This window comes from Ranitomeya imitator, chromosome 1 (genome assembly GCF_032444005.1).
Source record: "Ranitomeya imitator isolate aRanImi1 chromosome 1, aRanImi1.pri, whole genome shotgun sequence".
Lineage (NCBI taxonomy): Eukaryota > Metazoa > Chordata > Amphibia > Anura > Dendrobatidae > Ranitomeya > Ranitomeya imitator.
In genome coordinates this window covers 258,307,997-258,328,795 of record NC_091282.1, presented here as the reverse complement: position 1 = coordinate 258,328,795, position 20,799 = coordinate 258,307,997, and the positions used below count along the sequence as shown (strand labels likewise).

The 20,799-nt window shown below is 45.5% G+C and overlaps 1 protein-coding gene across 24 annotated transcripts in view; it reads left to right on the top strand.

Moving 5' to 3' along the window:
• The window catches only part of NCOR2 (nuclear receptor corepressor 2), a 574,536-nt gene that overhangs the window by 304,361 nt on the left and 249,376 nt on the right, over nucleotides 1–20,799 (top strand). For all 24 annotated transcript variants that reach the window (XM_069756005.1, XM_069756000.1, XM_069756002.1 and 21 more), the window contains exon 6: nucleotides 10,176–10,289. In XM_069756005.1, the coding sequence (XP_069612106.1) occupies nucleotides 10,176–10,289 (114 nt within the window). The remainder of the gene's footprint in view (nucleotides 1–10,175; nucleotides 10,290–20,799) is intronic.

The following is a 20,799-nucleotide window of genomic DNA, read 5'->3' as shown; positions in this document are numbered from 1 at the left end:
GCTGCTGCCATCCTGTGCCCCCATTCTGTCATGTGCTGCTGCCATCCTGCGCCCGTTCTGTCATGTGCTGCTGCCGTCCTGCGTCCGTTCTGTCATGTTCTGCTCCCATCCTGCGCCCCCGTTCTGTCATGAGCTGCTGCCATCCTGCGCCCGTTCTGTCATGTGCTACTGCCATCCTGCGCCCCCGTTCTGTCATGTGCTGCTCCCATCCTGCGCCCCCGTTCTGTCATGTGCTGCTGCCATCCTGCGCCCGTTCTGTCATGTGCTGCTGCCATCCTGCGCCCCCGTTCTGTCATGTGCTGCTACTATCCTGCGCCCGTTCTGTCATGTGCTGCTGCCATCCTGCGCCCCCGTTCTGTCATGTGCTGCTCCCATCCTGCGCCACCATTGTATTATTATGCCCCCATAAGATGCTCCATAATATATGCCCCGTATGCTGCTGCCATATATATATATATATATATATATATATATATATATATATATATATATATATATATATATATATATAAAAAAACATACTCCCCTATCGTCGCTGGGCGCCGAGTGCTGGGGTCCTGAGCAGGCGGGGACACCGGCGCGCTGTGGGGGTCAGGTGCCGGAGTCACCGCTAGCTCAGGCCCCCAGCACTTGCTATACTCACCTGTCGGTCCCGTTCCAGCGCTGCGCATTAAGCGCGTCATCGCGCCCTCTGAACTGGGAACGTCACAGCAGAGGACCGGGACACGGAGCCGCACGCAGCGCTGGAACGGGGGACAGGTGAATATACTTACCCTCCTGGCGGTCCCTGACTCTCCGGTGGAGATCGCGGTGTGCGTTCAGTGTTTACGCATACCGCGATCTCCTGGGAGCGTCACTCTGTGAGGCCCAGACTGCGCCGGCGCTTGCGCAGTCTATAAAGGCTTCGGACATAGTGACGCTCCCAGCGTTGTATTATTTATATATATATATATATATATATATATATATATATATATATATATATATACACATACAGTTATATGAAAAAGTTTAGGCACCCCTATTAACCCCTTTCTGACATCAGACGTACTATCCCGTCGAGGTGGGGTGGGCCCCCATGACCAGGGACGGGATAGTACGTCATGCCCTTTAATGCGACACTGCGACTTAAGTCGCGGTGATCGCATTAAAATTCCGACGCCATCTTACCTCAGGGAAGATGGCCTCGGCATCCTGGGGTATGGCGTCCCCTCCCCCGCCTCCCGATCGCTGTGATTGGCTGTTCAATTCTGAACAGCCAATCACAGCCTTTCTCATTGTTTCAGCCAATCAGCTTGGCTGAAACAGTGAGGTTCCAGGCTAGGATCGAGTACCGATGTACTCGATCCTGGGGCCGGTGCCTGGCAACCCAGGCACCGGCCAAAACCCCCCCGGATTGGCGCGATCGACGATCACATCGATCGCGCCAATCGCAGGGCATAGCGGCGGTGTTACTGCGCTGTGCCCTGCCTGAAAGTACCTGATCCGGAGCCTTCCTCAGCTGCCCTGCGGCTTCGGATCCTGCAGCTGTGATTGGCGCGATCGATGTGATCGTCGATCGCGCCAATCAGGATCAGACCCGCCGGATCGGCGCGATCGACGATCACATCGATCGCGCCGATTGCAGGGCACAGCGGCGGTGTTACCGCGCTGTGCCCTGCTTGGAAATCCATGTGCCGGGCCCTGCCTCATCTGCCTGCCACCTCCCCCACCACCTCCTGCAGTTTTGCCAATCAGGGCACAGCAGCGGTGTGCCCACGCTGTGCCCTGATGGTGACCTGCCGGTGACCTGCCGGTCACCTGCTGGTGACCTGCCTATGATCGGAGCTGTGAGCTCCGATCATAGGCTGGTGCCTAGCGACACCGGCATCACCAGGGCCACCTCTGATTGGTGGGATCGATGTGATCATTCGATCCCACCAATGACAGGTCACAGCAGCGGTGTGACCGCTCTGTGACCTGTCTCACCTGTCCCTGACCTGTCTGACTGCTCTTCAGGAATCCTCACACTTGGTGAGGATTCCTGAAGAGCGGTCACGCTGACAGATCCCCTCCTGTGCTGAGACTTGTGGTGCCACAGTAGCCTGTGACACCACAATTCTTGCTAAAGAAAGAAGACAGAAGAGAGACTACAACCGTAAGTGTTCATCCCCGATCCCGGCCCGATCTTACTTCACCCCCCCCTTACCCTTCCCCCTCCACCCCCACTTTGCGCCGCGTCCGTCCGTGCCCAAATTTAGCAGCCGCCGAGCGTTGATTGGTGACGCAGTTCACCGATCAACACTCGTGCTCGCTTTTCTTTTTCACCCCCCTTAGCGCCGCCGAGCGTTGATTGGTGACGCAGTTCACCGATCAACACTCGTGCTCGCTTTTCTTTCCCACATCCCCGTCCACGCACCCCGCCGCTGCGTCTGAACCTGTGCCTTTCATTTCTTTTTTTTTTTCCCACATTCCCGTCCACGCACCCCGCCGCTGCGTCTGAACCCGTGCCTTTCATTTCTTTTTTTTTTTTTTCCACATCCCCGTCCACGCAACCCGCCGCTGCGTCTGAACCCGTGCCTTTCATTTTTTTTTTTCCCACATCCCCATCCACGCACCCCACCGCTGCGTCTGAACCCGTGCCTTTCATTTCTTTTTTTTTTCCCACATCCCCGTCCACGCACCCCGCCGCTGCGTCTGAACCCGTGCCTTTCATTTCTTTTTTTTTTTTCCCACATCCCCATCCACGCACCCCGCCGCTGCGTCTGAACCCATGCCTTTCATTTCTTTTTTTTTTCCCACATCCCCATCCACGCACCCCGCTGCTGCGTCTGAACCCGTGCCTTTCATTTCTTTTTTTTTTTCCCACATCCCCGTCCACGCACCCCGCCGCTGCATCTGAACCCGTGCCTTTCATTTCTTTTTTTTTTTTTTTTACACATCCCCGTTCACACACCCAGCAGCCACCGAACTTTGATAAGTGACGCAGTTCACTTATCAGAGCTAAGGCCTGCTGTTTTAGACTTTTCCTTTTACAGGTATTTTTTTTCCCTTTAGATTTTTCCTTTCAGAATAGTTTGCACCAAACACTATCCCCCCCCACACGTACACAGTTATCAATAAATATTACACCCAAGCACAAGCTCCATAATCACACAAAAAATGTCCCGTTCGTCCCAGCAGCGCTATTCATTGGAGGAGGCATATGCATTCCTTGCCTCCGACACTGATAGCGAGGGAGAGGATCCCACATTCCTTTACTCTTCAGATTCTTCATCCTCTTCCTCCTCCTCATCTTCCTCCTCGGGTCCTGCGGAACCGCCACGCAGACGCCCCAGGAGAGAAGATCAGGCAGCGCCCACTCCTGAAAATGAACCAGCGCGACCCTCTTCGGACCCCATATGGACCTCGCCCCCTGAAAATTACGAGCCACTGATTCCTGATTTTGTGGCAGAATCAGGAATCAAGTTTGACACCACCGGCCTCACAGAAATAGACTTTTTCAAAGTCTTTTTCTCTGAGGCTTTCGTTAACCTCATGGTGGAGCAAACTAATTTGTATGCTCGGCAATTTTTGGAGCAAAACCCCCGTTCATCATTTTCTAACTGGTCTCCTGTGGACGCAGTTGAAATGATGCAGTTTTGGGGCCTGGTCCTCCATATGGGGATCGTGAAGAAGCCAGAAATTCGGCAATATTGGAGTGTAGATATTTTATATAACACTCCAGTGTTCCGAATGGTCATGGTTCGGACGCGTTTTGAGGCCATCCATAAGTTTTTGCATTACAACGATAATGCACGGTGTCCCGCACGAGATGACCCCAATTTTGACCGTCTGTACAAAGTTTAGCCGGTCATCGAACACTTCAGCAAAAAGTTTGCTGAAGTGTACGTGCCCAAAAGGGACATCTGTGTGGATGAGTCCTTGGTTCATTTTAAGGGGCGGCTCAGATTCCGTCAATACCTGCCCAGCAAAAGGGCCAGGTACGGAATCAAACTCTACAAGCTGTGTGAGAGTACCTCAGGGTACACCTACAGCTTTAGAGTGTACGAAGGGAAGGACAGCAGGATTGAACCGCCTGAGTGTCCTTCCATCCTGGGAGTGAGTGGGAAAATTGTGTGGGATTTGGTGCACCCACTGCTGGATAAAGGTTATCACCTCTACACCGATAACTTTTATTCCAGCATCCCACTCTACAAATCCCTCTCTGCGCGAGGTACCGCAGCCTGTGGTACTGTCCGCAAAAATCAGAGAGGCCTCCCGAAGATGCTACTTGGGCAGATGCTCTGAAAAGGTGAGAGCAAAGCCCAATGTAGCGACCACCTGCTGGTGGTCAAGTACAAGGACAAGAGGACATGTTTTTGTTGTACCCCAGTACACAGTCCGGTTTGCAGACCTGTGCTGAGGTACCCCGTACACTGCTGAGGGCACTGCCATCACCGTGTAGGTGATGGCAGTGCCCTCAGCAGTGTACGGGGTACCTCAACACAGGTCTGCAAACCGGACTGTGTACTGGGGTACAACAAAAACATGGGGGGCGTTGATCTCTCCGATCAACTCCTCCAGCCGTACAGTGCTTTGAGGAAGGCCAAGGTGTGGTACAAAAAGCTGTCCGTGTACATCGTACAAATGGCAATGCTCAATGCTTTCCTGCTGTCACGATGTGCACGACACACTGATACGTCGTGCCTTCAGTTCCAGGAGGTAGTGGTTAAGGCCCTGATATTTGGCACGAGGGAAGGAGCGGGCCCCAGTACTTCCGGAACTGAGGGTGCTCGTATCATGCAGGTCAGCATTTTCCGGGGGTGGTCCCGCCAACTGATAGAAAAAGTAAGCCGCAAAAAAGGTGCCGAGTGTGCTACAAAAGAGGAGTACGCAAGGACACCATCTATCAATGCGACACCTGCCCCGACAAACCTGGCCTGTGTATGAAGGACTGCTTCAAATTGTACCACACCTCCATGCACTACTAATTTACTTAACAGGAACCAGTAGATTAGTTCCAAAGAGGGGGCACATCTAAGTAAGTTCCTTGGGGGTCTAGGTTCCAAAATGATGTCACTTGTGGTTTTTTTTTACTGTTTAGGGACATCAGGGGCTCTGCAAACGGAACATGACGCCCTCAGAACTAGTCCATCAAAGTCTGCATTCCAAATCGTCACTGCTTCCCTTCTGAGTCCCGAAGTGCCCAAACAGTTTTTTCCCACATATGGGGTACCAGCGTACTCAGAACAAATTGGACAACAACTTTTGGGGTCCAATTTCTCCTCTTACCCTTGGGAAAATAAAAAATTGGGGGCTGAAAGATCATTTTTGTGGGGGAAAAAATAGAATTTTTTATTTTCACGCCGGGCATCATAGACTTTAGTGAAGCACTTGAAGGTTCAAAATTCTCACGACACACCTAGATAAGTTCCTTAGGGGGTCAAGTTTCCAAAATGGGGTCACTTGTGGGTAGTTTCTACTGTTTAGGCACATCAGGGGCTCACCAAATGGCACATGATGCCTGCAGACAATTCCATCAAAGTCTGCATTCCAAAACGTCACTACTTCCCTTCCGAGCCCCGAAGTGTGCCGAAACAGTAGTTTTCTCCCACATATGGGGTACCAGCGTACTCAGGACAAATTCAACAACAACTTTTGGGGTCCAATTTCTCCTGTTACCCTTGGGAAAATAAAAAATTGGGAGCTGAAAGATCATTTTTGTGGGGGGAAAAATAGAATTTTTTATTTTCACGCCCAGGCTTTATAAACTTTCGTGAAGCACTTGGGGGATAAAAGTGCTCACCACACACTTAGATAAGTTCCTTAGGGGGTCTCGTTTCCAAAATGGGGTCACTTGTGGGGGGTTTCCACTGTTTAGGCACATCAGGGGCTGTCCAAACGCGACATGGCGTCCGATCTCAATTCCAGCCAATTTTAGCTTGAAAATGTCAAACGGCGCTCCTTTCCTTCTGAGCCCTGCCATGCGCCCAAACAGTGGTTCCCCCCCACATATGGGGTATCAGCGTACTCAGGACAAATTGGACAACAACTTTTGGGGTCCAATTTCTCCTTTTACCTTTGAGAAAATTAAAAAATTGGGGACTAAACCATCATGTTTGTGGAAAAAATAGGATGTTTTATTTTCACGCCCGGGCGTTATAAACTTTTGTGAAGCACTTGGGGGATAAAAGTGCTCACGACACAACTAGATAAGTTCCTTAGGGGGTCTAGTTTCCAAAATGGGGTCACTTGTGGGGGGTTTCCACTGTTTAGGCACATCAGGGGCTCTCCAAACGCGACATGGCGTCCGATCTCAATTCCAGCCAATTTTAGCTTGAAAATGTCAAACGGCGCTCCTTTCTTTCTAAGCCCTGCCATGCGCCCAAAAAGTGGTTCCCCCTCACATATGGGGTATCAGCGTATTCAGGACAAATTGGACAACAACTCTTGAGGTCCATTTTCTCTTTTTACCCTTGGGAAATTAAAAAAATTATTGCTGAAAGAACATTTTTGTGACTAAAAAGTAAAATGTTAATTTTTTCCTTCCATGTTGCTTCTGCTGCTGTGAAACACCTGAAGGGTTAATAAACTTCTTGAATGTGGTTTTGAGCAGCTTGAGGGGTGCAGTTTTTAGAATGGTGTCACTTTTGGGTATTTTCTGCCATATAGACCCCTCAAAATGACTTCAAATGTGAGGTAGTCCCTAAAAAAAATGGTTTTGTAAATTTTGTTGTAAAAATGAGAAATTGCTGGTCAAATTTTAACCCTTGTAACTTCCTAGAAAAAAAAAATTTTGTTTCCAAAATTGTGCTGATGTAAAGTAGACATGTGGGTAATGTTATTTATTAACTATATTGTGTTACTTAACTCTCTGGTTTAACAGAATAAAAATTCAAAGTTGGAAAATTGCGAAATTTTCAAAATTTTCGCCAAATTTCCGTTTTTTTCACAAATAAACGCAAGTTATATCGAAGAAATTTTACCACTATCATGAAGTACAATATGTTACAAGAAAACAATCTCAGAATCACCAGGATCCGTTGAAGCGTTCCAGAGTTATAACCTCATAAAGGGACAGTGGTCAGAATTGTAAAAATTGGCCCGGTCATTAACGTGCAAACCACCCTTGGGGGTAAAGGGGTTAATCTTAAGCTTAATGTTTTATAAAAATTGTTTTTTTTTTCAACAGCTATTTCAGTTTCATATATCTAATAACTGTTGGACACAGTAATGCTTCTGCCTTGAAATGAAGTACTAACAGAAAATGTGCAATCTGCATTCAAACAAAATTTGACAGGTGCATAAGTATGGGCATCCTTATCATTTTCTTGTTTTAGGCCGGTTTCACACGTCAGTGGCTCCGGTACGTGAGGTGACAGTTTCCTCACGTACCGGAGCCACTGACACACGTACACACATTAAAATCAATGCATCTGTGCAGATGTCATTGATTTTTTGCGGACCGTGTGCCAAACACAGAGACATGTCAGTGTTCGTGGGAGTGCACGGATTACACGGACCGTGTGCAGTCCGTGTGCCGTGCAGGAGACAGCGCTATATTAAGCGCTGTCCCCCCCACTGGTGCTGAAGCCGCCATTCATATCTTCCCTGCAGTGTTTAAAATCCAGATCCAGGTCCCCACCCCCTGTCCCGGCCGCACCTTGTGCTGCATGAGCGGTCACGTGGGGCCGCTCATTTACATTAATGAATATGCGGCTCCACCGCCCGAGGTCCATTCCCCGCTCTCGCAGATCGGGGATCTGCGCTAGCGGGGACGTTAAACGCGACCCCAAAAAATACATTGCGTTAGCTCAATCCGCTAGCGCTATGTGCTAAATGGATTGCCCTAACGCAATGGGAACCTAGCCTAAGTCGAAGATTCCTGTAATGATATGTGCAATGGGTCATTGACATCTTACTGTTCTCCCCACTGACTGTTCTTCTCGCTTCTCTCCAACTAAAGACCCCCATACACAGTAAATGGCTATAGGCCAAACAATGATTCTGCCGGCACCCATCTTGTCCAACTCTCCCATACAAGTCTGGCCGAGCACTCCTTTGTTTTCTATGGGACGGCTTCTTGCAGACACTTTGGCCAGCAGTTTATCTCCAGGAGAACAATGCGATTGCAAGTCTAAAAACTGACAACCGATCCACATTTCCCCTGACCATCAGTTGTGCCCCGATACATATTAGAGTGTCGACCGAATCTGTCAGTGGTGGGTTTGGTCATCATTAGTGTAATGTGCATAGGGGCCTTAAATCCAACCTCATAACCAGAGGCACGCTTTAAAATGAAATCTTAGTCAGCTTAAAGCTCCACTTGCTTAACTCATTCCATGACTCCCATAGAGTAGAGGCCACCAAACAACTGACGTCACAATAGTAAAGGGCGCTTTTCTTCTAATACCCTGTTGGATATAAATAGATATATACATTTTCACACAAAATACTGGTGATTAGTTGTCGGCACCCAGGCCTTCAGGGCTGACAGGAATTGGCTCCGCTTCTGTTGGTCTTTGAAAATGGCTCTTAGGAAGAAATGAATTTTATATTGTGAATATTTGGAGAGCCTTTGGAGCCTGAAAACTGGAATGCAGAAAATAATCAGCTGTAAACGTACAGAATAAGGAAATCAAGGCATTTTGTGAAGTTTTACAGTATGTAGGATGTTACTGTATGTCAGCAATAAAATGGTGTTCAAAGGTGAACCTGTATGAAGGAATTCCTCAGATGTCCCTCCAGGCAGCTAGGCAAAGGAACAATTAAAAGTACACATTTCCTGAGCAAATGGGTGTGCTTCTTCAGAAGTTCTCTGAAAAGTAGTTCTACTTTGACAGTCATCCAGCGTCTAGTGGAACAGGCCGAGATCTGAATCAGAAACAGACCTTCCTCCAGAAGAACACGGTCTTTGTATGGAAAGCCAGTTATAGATTGTGCTTGTTCCCGTGAGATTATTTTGCAACTTTATAAGAGAGTAAAGACAGAGCTGGATGCCCCTTTATTATTAGCCAAATGACCCTCCACTTTCCAACGTCTGCAGAACTGTCTGACTATGGTTGGGAAATACAACAGCTACTTGTTGCTTTACCTTCCCTTCATTCTTCTGTTTTCAAAAATGTCGCATAGATTATGACTAAAATGTCTTAAAACGGCTTAATCTGACTTTACTGTAATGGAGCAAGCATATACGGAATTCTTTATAAATGATACATACATGGCATTTCATATTAGCAGCGCTTTATTTCCATGAGCCCATTTGTCTTTTTATGTGAACTTAACTGGTACCAGAAGTATCAAATCAAAATGTATGTCAGTCCAGGAGCCCGAGTATTCGGGGAACAGCGAGGAGCCTGCCAGCGGAGTAAGGTCCTGTCCAAACTGATTGTGTTTCTGCTGATCATGGGCACCAAGTACTGCAAAGGAACATTAATTTTAGTATTTTCATGCTTTGCTCCCCAGGTACTTATTATCACTGAACATTCACATTTAAAATATATACACGTTTAGGATTTTTTCTACATGGATTTTGGATACATTAATATTTGGAAAATTTTCGTTGCTTTTCACATGGTCACAGATTTTCCACTTTTATAAGTGATCACTTATTTAAGCCGATTCCATCCACAAATCTTTACTGTTAGTGTCACAGAGAGTAGACCTTGAATGAGACTAAACTTTCTGTAGGGTATGTTCAAACAACATTTTTTTGCCACTTTTTTTCTTTTTTTGTGTGGAAAAAACTGTGTTTTGCAGTGGCAGAAAAACATTTATATGGTGTATTTTGTTCCTTGTTTTTTTTTTTTGCCCATTCAGTTGAATGCATAAAAACAGTACAAAAAACTGCATCAAAAATGCATGTAATGCATGCAGCTGTTTTCCTTGCAACTCGTTTCATTTTTCATACTGGAAAAAAATGTTGCAAAAAAAAAAAAAAAAAAAGCAGTGGGTGAACTTGCTCTAAGGGTTTGGCTCAGATTTATGCCATGGATTCTGCTACAGAACACATAAATACATGATGAAAGTTTTCATTGCAGTGAAATGTGACAAAATGTAAACTGAAAACTGAGCCTTTGATGGGAGTGTGAACACAGCCTAAAGCAGATAACTAGTTGTTACCACCGCTGACAATTTCCATTTTTATTGCTTTGTCATTCTATGGCATTTCTGAAAGTGGTATTGACATTTCTACGACTTCTTATCTTTCTCAGCAACAGTTAGAAGAAGAAGCCGCTAAACCGTTAGAGCCTGAGAGACCCCTCTCACCGCCTCCTACTGAATCAAAGCACCGTAGCCTGGTCCAAATTATATATGATGAGAATAGGGTAAGTAGCAGTTAAGTTTGTGTACAGTGAATGTCTGAACAAATAACCAGAATGTCAGCCTTTTTTTGTGTATTTGAATTGCGTGTATGTGGGTACACATATTTAAAGTATATTGTGGACAAAAGTTCAAGACCTGACACAAATTTTGGTTTTCGCAAAGTTTGCTACAGCAGCAGCTTGAATTAACTTTACGTAGATTGGATAGCAAAAATTGCTAGTTCTTTTCCATGAAAATTAACTTAATCACAAAAATCCCATGTCCGATGAATTTTAGCCCTGCCACAAAACGACCTGCTTACATCCTTTCAATGGTCTCCTTGTTAGCTAAGGAGAAAGTGTTAACGAGGACAAGGTAGCTGATAGAGCTTTGTCATTCTGATTGCATTAAAAGAGAAGACTGATTGCTTTTAATAGAGGCTGGTGCTTGAAATCATTGTCCACTTCTGTTGACCATGGCTACTTTCAATGAAACACGTGCAATCATCATTGCTACCTCAAAAAGGCTTTATAGGCATGGACATTGCTGCTTGTAACATTGCCTTTAAATCAACCATTTATTGGACTTTTAAAGAACTTGAGAGATTAAAGGCTTCAAGGCACCCAAGAAAGTCCAGCAAGTGCCAGGACCATCTCATAAAGAGTATTCACTTATGGGATCAGCTCAACACCAGTGTGCAGAGCTTGCTCAGGAATGGCAGCAGGAAGGTATCATTGCAGCTGCATGCACAGTGAGGTGAAGGCTGGCCTGGTGTCAAGAAGGGCAGAAAAGAAGCTACTTCTCTAAGAAAGCATCAAGGACAGACTGACATTCTACATGGAAGTTCGGGGTTTTGACTGCAGAGGACTGGGCTAAAGGTATTTTCTCTTATGAAGCCAGTTTCCGACTGTTTAGAACATCAGGAAGATGATTGTCTGGAGAAGAAAAGGTGAGTTCTACCATGAGTTCCATGTCAGGCCAACAAAAAAAGCATCCTGAGACCATTCATATGTCGGGTTGCTTTTCATCCAAGGCAGTGGTCTTACTTACAATTTTGCATAATAACACTGCCATAAATAAAGAATGAGATCTAAACATCCTCCAAGAGCAACTTCTTTCAACCATCTAGGAGCAATTTGGTGATAAGCAATAATTTTTCCAGCTTTATAGAGCACCATGCCACAAGGCAAAAGTGATAACGAATTGGCTTGGTCAACTTATAAAGCTTTGAGATTTGGACTAGGAATCTTCCCAGACCTCCGTCCCATTGAGAACAAGTGGTCAATCTAAATAAAGGTGAACAAAAAAAATCTGCACAAATTGTGATAAAATCCAAGCACTGATTAGGCAACAATGGGTTGCCACCTGTCAGGATTTGGCATATAAGCGGATATCCAGAGTGCCTGGTAGAATTGCATTTGTCTAGGGTCAACACTCTAAATATTGAGTCTTTGAATAAACTTCATTTACTTGCCAATAAAAACTTCTGAAATGCTGATAATTGGACTTCAGTGACCATAGAAACATCTGACTAAAAGATTTAAAAACATTGAAGCCTCAAACTGTATGAAAATCCAAGTTTGTCGCAGTCCCAAAACGTTTGGCCACAACGGTAATGCAAAAGAAAACACATTCTTCATTAACACTAGTTGCTAACTTTTGTTTGACGACATTCATGTGTTGTTTGTAGGCTTCTATGTAATTGAATAATAGTCTAAAGATTCATATATCCAGGGGAATCATAGATTTACTAAATATTTGAATTAATCTAGAATCGCTAGGTTATGGTTTCGCTTTATGATTAATGGGGATCTGACTTCTTGAACCTTCATCGTTCTTGTAAATGAAGGGGCACAGTGCGCAGTTCAGCACCTTTACTGGTTTTCCCTTTATGGTGGCGCTCCTGGCTGCCTGGCAAAAAACTACCTGTTTACCATGGTAGAAGCATTGAGTGCACAAAGATTCGATACTCGTCCTGATTTGAGCATATAAACCTGCACAGGAGTTTTATTTTGCCTGATTATAAGGCTGATTGTTAGTTGATGTTATTCCTATTAGTATGCAAATCCAATACTTTTCACTTTAGAAGGAATGTATGACAATTAAAGGGAATCTGTCAGCATGATTTCACCATCCCAAACTATTTATATGCCTATTTGGATCTTTCAAGATAAGTCCAGCAATACTTTAAAGGTACATGGCCATTTGTCTCTCCATTACTGAGGAATCAACGTTTGTATTGATATGCAAATGAGGCTGAAGAGCTATGGTCAATCTGAAGCCTCTGTCACTCCAGCTCTGTTCCTGCACAGCACTGCCTTTTCTTGCTTGACTGATTAGCATATGTGCTGTGTAAGTTAAGACAAAAGGAGCGCTCAGTCAAGCAGGAGGAGGTGACACTGAGTGGGGAATAGAGCTGGAGTGATGGAGGCGTCATAACCTCAACCTGATTTCCACATCAGATCTAACACTGCTTTCTCAGTAACGGACGAACACACTGGCCATTTAAAGGTATTGCTGGACTTGTGTTTGAAAGCGTTACATGTGCATATAAATAGTTTGGGGGGGTGCAATCCAGCTGACAGATTCCCTTTAAATTGATCTTTGCCATAAATGAATAATAAGTAAAAAACGGTAATAACATATTATAGCCTAATCATCACTACAGGGTTAAATCTGGTTTTCCATTGTAGAACTACATAATGAGGAGATATTTTACTGCATAGAAACATTGTAATTAAGATGCAACTTTTAAGCACGCTGCAGATTGATTTGCATATGATTTTAGAAGCTCTTCATTACACATTTGATTCTTAGGACTTATTTCTAATGAGCACATCATCGGACTGATGATCGTTAGACCCATCACACATGAGAACCTCGAGCGTGTGGATTCTGTTGAGTATCTCCTGCTGGGATGGGGAGAGCGGTTCTCACAGCGTCTGCTGCACAAAAAGCTGCGGGATCTTATTGCACGATTCCGCCTTTTATTGTACTCTAAGGTTCATTTAAGGACACTGGAAGCCGCTTTGTCTTTGCAACATCTGACTCATTGGCGTCTTATTATGAAAGGTGCGAAGGTGCAACATCTGCAAAAAAGTGTAGTGAACATATCCTATTAGTCTCCAGAAAAAATATATTTATGTATGTGTGCATATAATATAAAGTAAGAACCATTATACAATATTTTTTGAGGCTCCGCATAGTACAAGTGAATGTCCTGCTCCCCTGTGGTACCTGATTTGACAATAAGTACACCTAAGTGGGTGCTTCTTATGACGAGCTCTGGCTGATACTAGTATAATTTTGCCTGAAGTCCTTGCAAGTAAACAGCAGTTAATAATACATTCTCGGGATAGAAATGTTCTGTTGTGCATTTTGATATATGGCTTCATAAGTATATAATTCTGCTACGGCTAATCCTTGACATATAGGGCAAACTGCAGATTTGAATCTGCATTCCCATGTTTCCCCACTTTGTGTTTGGCTTCATTCACACGTCCGTGTTTAAACATGTACCTGAAAAAAATGATACTGGTGTAATTAGTGTTTTGCATCAGTGTGTCATCTGTCCATTTTTACCATCAGTGTGGCGTATGTCCGTTTTTACCAGCAGTGTGTCCGTTTTTTTTTTTTTTTTAAACTTTATCTATATTTATTGAATATATGGAGCAGGGATTGGAAATCCTTTTTTTTTCTTTCTGCCAAAGGCCATTTAGATATTTAAACCCTTTTTTGGGACCATACAAATTGCATGCTAACGCCACTGGCACTGGTATCACAATGTAATCTTTGACTGCACGTTCCTCAGTGTTCAGTAGCTAACACTGCATGCACGTGCTCACAGAACAAGAAGAAATGAATGAGCTGATGGTCATCAAAACACGGCTGCCGGCCCAAACACTGTGGTACCCTGGAATCTGCCGGGAAGCTGAATAAAATGTCATCGAGGGAAGTAAACGGCACATGGGCCTGAGGTTCCCCACCCGTGATATAGAGAGATATACAAAAAACAAAGATACAATCATAAGTCACTAGCCATACCTCAGGTCCGTGGAACGTTTGCGGCCCTCACTGACCTTTTATCAGGCCCCCAGGGAGATTCCCAGGGACTGCGTTGCTTGGGCCTGCAGCTGTATTTTGATGGCCACTAGCTTATAAATTCTTCTTGCTCTGTGAGCACATACACACAGTGTTCATTACTAGTGATGAGCGAATATACTCGTTACTCAAGATTTCCTAAGCACGCTTGGGGGTCCTCCGAGTATTTGTAAGTGCTCGGAGATTTAGTTTTCATCGCCGCAGCTGAATGATTTACAACTATGAGCCAGCATAAGTACATGTGGGGGGTTGCCTGGATGCCAGACCTAAATCTGACATTTCCCTCTCCGTGGGTGGCACCAGAATAACACCCCGGCAGCAGGCGTGCTGTCTGGGTGTTATGTTTGACTCCGATCTCTCCTTCACATCCCATATACAATATACAATCTCTTGCCCGCTCATGCCGCTTACACCTAAAGAACATCTCTAGAATCCGCCCTTTTCTCACTATGGAAACAACAAAAACCCTCAGGCTGTGTGCACACGTTGCGTTTTTTTTGCGTTTTTTTCGCGTTTTTTCCCGATAAAAACGCTATAAAACGGCAAAAAAACCCGCATACAATAAGCATTCCATCATTTAGAATGCATTCCGTATGTTTTGTGCACTTGATGCGTTTTTTTTTCTGCGAAAAAAAGCATCACGGTAAAAACCGCAGCATGTTCATTAATTTTGCGTTTTTTTTGCGGATTTCCCACTACAAAATGCATTGGGAGGTGTCCGGAAAAAAACGCGTCAAAATCGCGGCAAAAACGCATGCGGTTTTCTTGCGGATTTCTTGCAGAAAATGTCCGGTTTTTCTCAGGAATTTTCTGCGAGAAATCCTGAACGTGTGCACATAGCCTCACTGTCGCCTTGATCCACTCCCGCCTGGACTACTGCAGTGCTCTATTATTTGGCCTCCCCCTTACTCGACTTCCCCTCTCCAGTCCATCCTTAATGCAGCAGCCAGGGTTATCCATCTAGTTATTCGGTATTCAGACGTGTCCGCTCTTCGCCAGTCGTTACACTGGCTGCCCATTCATTACAGGATACAATTCAAAGTACTTGTTCTCACCCACAAAGCTCTTCACAGTGCAGCACCCCATTACATCTCCTTCCTCATTTCTGTCTATCGGCCTAACCGACCGCTGCGCTCTGCAAACGACTTTCGACTAACCTCTGTACTAATTCCCACTCCCGACTCCAAGACTTCTCCCGTGCTGCGCCAAATCTCTGGAATGCTCTACCCCAAGATATTAGGACCATCCACAATTTTCATAGTTTTAGGCGCTTCATCAAAACACATTTGTTCAGAGTGGCCTACCACGTTCACTAATCAGTCTTTTCATGTTTGTGTGTGTGTAGCCCATTCACGACTTCCATCTATCCCCCACTCCCTGAAGATGGCAGGACCATCATTGTAAATACACCATTGTAAATACACACCTGTACTTTGTATCTCCTCCACCTCATTGTAGATTGTAAGCTCTCACGAGCAGGGTCGTCTTACTTTGCTTTAATTATTGTATTGTTAACGTTATTTATGACTGTTGTGTTTGAAACTGTTAAACTGTAAAGCGCTGCGGAATATGTTGGCGCTATATAAATATTATTATTATTATTATAAGATTATTATACAGATGCCATCATAGACTTGTATTGGCCTTTCCCAAGGATGCCATGACAGAGAGGGGCCAGAAAATCGCAGTGTCTGTTTTCACAAACTCCTGCACTGATTAGAAGTACCGTATATACTGGAGTATAAGCCGACCCCCCTAATTTTGCCACAAGAAACTGGGAAAACTTAATGACTCGAGTATAAGCCTAGGGTGGGAAATGCAGCAGCTACTGATACATTTTAAAAATAAAAATAGATACTAATAAAAGTAAAATTAATTGAGACATCAGTAGGTTAAATGTTTTTGAATATCCATATTGAATCAGGAACCCCATAAGATGCTCCATACAAAATACGCCCCTTATAATGCTCCATAAAATTCATGATAGTCCCCATAAGATGCTCCATACAAAAATATGCCCCATATAATGCTGCATAAAGGTTAATGATGGCCCCATAAGATGCTCCATAGAAAAATATGCCCCATATAATGCTGCACAAAGGTTAATGATGGCCCCATAAGATGCTCCATAGAAAAATATGCCCCATATAATGCTGCACAAATGACGATGGCCCCATAAGATGCTCCATATTAAAATATGCCCCAGATAATGCTGCTCAAAGTATAATGATGCCCATAAGATGCTCCATAGAAAAATATTTCCCATATAATGCTGCACAAAGGTTATTGATGGCCCCATAAGATGCTCCATACTAAAATATGCCCCATATAATGCTGCACAAAGCTTAATGATGGCCCCATAAGATGCTACATATTCAAAATATGCCCCATATAATGCTGCACAAAGGATAATGATGGTCCCATAAGATGCTCCATATTAAAATATGCCCCATATAATGCTGCATAAAGGTTAATGATGCCCCATAAGATCCTCCATACAAAAATATGCCCCACATAATGCTGCTGCTGCGATTGAAAAAAAAAAAAAAAAATGACATACTCTCCTCGTCGCTGCTCCTCGGTGTCGCCGGCTCTCTGCAGTGACTGTTCAGGCAGAGGGCACACACTAACCACGTCATTGTGCCCTCTGACCTGAAAGTCACAGCCAGAGGACCCGGAAGACAGTGCGGCGGAGGAACGGGGACAGGTGAATACCGCATGGCTCACCCTCCTGGCACTGAATATCTCCCTGCATCTCGGGCGCCTTCATCTCTCTTCCTGTCTTCCTTCCTGTGCTGAGCGGTCAGTGATACCACTCATTAAAGTAATGAATATGCGCTCCACGCCTATGGGAATGGAGACGCATGCATATTCATTACTTTAATGAGCGGTACCATGTGACCACTCAGCACAGTAAGGAAGACAGGAAGAGTGATGCCGGCGCCCGAGATGCAGGGACTGATATGCAGCGATGACACCAGGAGGGTGAGTATGATGTCTTCTGCACCCCCACATTTCCACTGACAATGACTCGTGCATAAGCTGAGAGGGGCGTTTTCAGCACAAAAAAAGTGCTGAAAATCTCGGCTTATACACGAGTATGTACAGTACTTCATCATCTTCTTAAAAAGGACAGGTTTCTGCAAGGAGTGCAGGAGTCAGCCTGTTCAGTTGAAGCTCCTGGAACTTTCCTATCTGGAGTGTTAGATACTCCCCTCTGCTATCTATTCTCCCCTCAGGCCCTTAGTAACTGCCAGTGTTAGTTCTTACTGCCTGGTTTGGAGTTAGAGGTGTAGTTCTGGTTGGAGTTGGAATTTGGAGATTTGTTCAGGAGATTCTTGCTTGGAGTTTTGTTTCTGTGCACATCCTCATCCATGCTGCTGGAAAAAATCAGACATGTCTGTGAAAAAAACGGCTATGTGAATAGCCCCATAGGTTATAATGGGTGCTTGTTGTATTTGTGATTAAAACGAATATAACACGGCATCTGAATGAGGCCTTAAAGGGAATCTGTCACCCCAAAATTGGCCTATAAACTAAGGCCACCGGCATCAGGGGCTTATCTACAGCATTCTCTAATGCTAAACCTATAGAGAACCAGGAGTATATACTCTCATGGGTACAAGTTAGGTAATAAGTGAAGCCCAAATAATTTAAATATGGTATGAAAAAAACCTTTATTACACAAAGCTCACTCACAATAAATAACGGCTGTCTGCCAGAATACAAAATACATGACGAGAAATGAAAAGGGAAGAGAGCAAAGTAAAATACAACAAAACAACCAATCAAGATGCCTCCATACCTGTTAGAGCCAAGAGCAAGTAAAAAAATTGTAACATGAGCACCCCTTAATCCTGGCCAGTTTTATCTGTCAATAGGGAGCCCACATCGGCAGTTGCCGGTCTTAATACAAAAACATTACTCATTAGCCCAAACATATTATTTATTTATTGTGAGTGAGCTTTGTGTAATAAAGGTTTTTTCATACCATATTTAAATTATTTGGGCTTCACTTATTACCTAAGTTGTACCCATGAGAGTATATACTCCTGGTTCTCTATAAGTTTAACATATTTGTGTGGAGTCGCGGTTGCGCTCTCATGTTCAGGTCCCGAGTTCAGGACCACTACTACTAATGTGTTTTCAACATGTCAGTTATTGTTAACAGCATTCTGTAATGCTGTAGATAAGCCCCCGATGTATCCTGAAAGATGAGAAAAAGAGGTTAGATTATACTCACCCAGGGGCGGTCCCGCTGCGGTCCGGTTCGATGGGCATCGCGGTCCGGGTCCGGCGCCTCCCACCTTCATACGATGACGTCCTCTTCTTGTCTTCCTGCCGCGGCTCCTGCGCAGGCGTACCTTGTCTTCCCTGTTGAGGGCAGTGCAAAGTGCTGCGGTGCGCAGGCACCAGGCCTCTCTGACCTTTCCCGGCGCCTGCATACTGCAGTACTTTGCTCTGCCCAGAGGTGTATCTAGAGCTTCTTACACCCGGGGGAAGAGTTCAGTTTGGTGGCCTTCCCCCCCCCCCCCCCTCCAGGACATATGTGATTTGCACACTCAGTCATGTACCCACGAGCCTCTCTCCCTAATGCTCTCAATGTTCAGTGAAAAACAGAGAAGCAGAAGAGAAGCTCGCAGTCACAGGACCACAAGTATGAAAGTCGCATATGAGGGAAGTGTCCATGTGATGACTACTGGAACCTGTAGAGCTGAATCCTGGCATCGCAGGTTTCTGAATTCTCACAACTAATGCACTGCACACTTTTAGGATTCTCCCTTGCCTGTGGACAGTCATGTCAGTACAAGCATGTGATTTGTATACCTCTGACCACATTCCGACTAGACATGTCCAGTCTCGCTCAGTTCATTTTCATTGAGTGAGGCCACACATGTCTAGTCAGCACGTGACCGCACGTATGTAAAATCGCCATCACGAGATAATCCTGACAGCGTGCAGGGCGCACTGTGAGAATTCAGAAGTCTGCAGTCACAAAGAATAACTGCAGACTCATTACAAACCTGGACATCCCCTTTAAAGCTCCTAACAGTCGGTATCACAAATAACATTTATATCCAGGTACCTTATAGATGACGTCGTCTCTGGAGTCGTTCTCCTTCTTTTCTTCATCTTCTCCAGACCCCATGATGAGTTTTCTCATCCACAGCCGTCTCTGCAGACTTCCATCTTCTCCGTTCTTTTGCAGAAAAACTCCATATGATGCCCTTAAAGATACAAGTGTCATTATAATGCTCCTGAATAAATAATTGCCCTCACTATATTGTCTGCACAAAATATGACCCCCACACTGTCCTACTTGTGGTATATGCTCTTCCCACTGACCTCTCCTATCCATACCGGCCCCCTCTTCACACTGTCCTCTTACACTATGTCCCCCCTATAGAGCCCAGTATTTATACTGTACTCTCTCATCACACTCCCCCTTCCTGGTATACTGTCCCCTCCTGGCTATGTCCTTACAATGTCCCTCCATGCTACGCCCCGACTACTCAGTTTCTATTCTGTGCCCACTCACTTTTCTCCCCCCATACTGTCTCCTCTATACTGCCTGCTCACCTGACTCCCCATACTATGTCTGCACACATCCTATCACCCACATACATGTTTCCTCATACATGCCCTCATTCCCCCGTACTGTTTTCTCATTTATGCCCCCCATCTCCCCCTTTGCTCTTCATTTTGTGTCCTCAAATCTCCCACACACATTAAATCCCCCCATCTCCACTCCTAATCTCCCCACACACATTAAATCCCCCATCCCCACTCCAATTCTCCCCACACAATAAATCCCCCCATTCCCAACATAGCCCCTCATCACCCCCATCTCCTCATCCCCCACAGCCCCTCATCAACCACATCTCCCCATCCCCCACAGCCCCTCATCAACCCCATCTCCCCCTCATCACCCCCACACAGCCCCTCATCACTCCCCCATTCCCCACACAGGCCCCCATCATCCCCCCATTCCCCATACAGCCCCCCCATTCCCCACAGCCCCTCATCATCCCCCCATTCCCCACAGGCCCTTATCCCCCATACAGACCCTCATCATCTCCCCATTCCCCACAAAGGCCATCATCACCCCGCTTCTCCACAGAGCCCCTCATCATCCCCCCCATTCCCCACACAGGCCCTCATCATCACCCACACAGCCTCTCGACCCCCATACAGCCCCTCATCACCCCCATCTCCCCCAAAGCCCCTCATCATCACCCCTTCTCCCACACAGCCCCTCATCATCCCCCCATTCCCCACAGCCCCTCATCATCCCCCCATTTCCCACAGCCCCTCATCACTCCCCCATTCACCACACAGGCCCCCATCATCACCCACACACCCTCTCATCAACCCCATACAGCCCCTCATCACCCCCATCTTCCCCAAAGCCCCTCATCATCACCCCTTCTC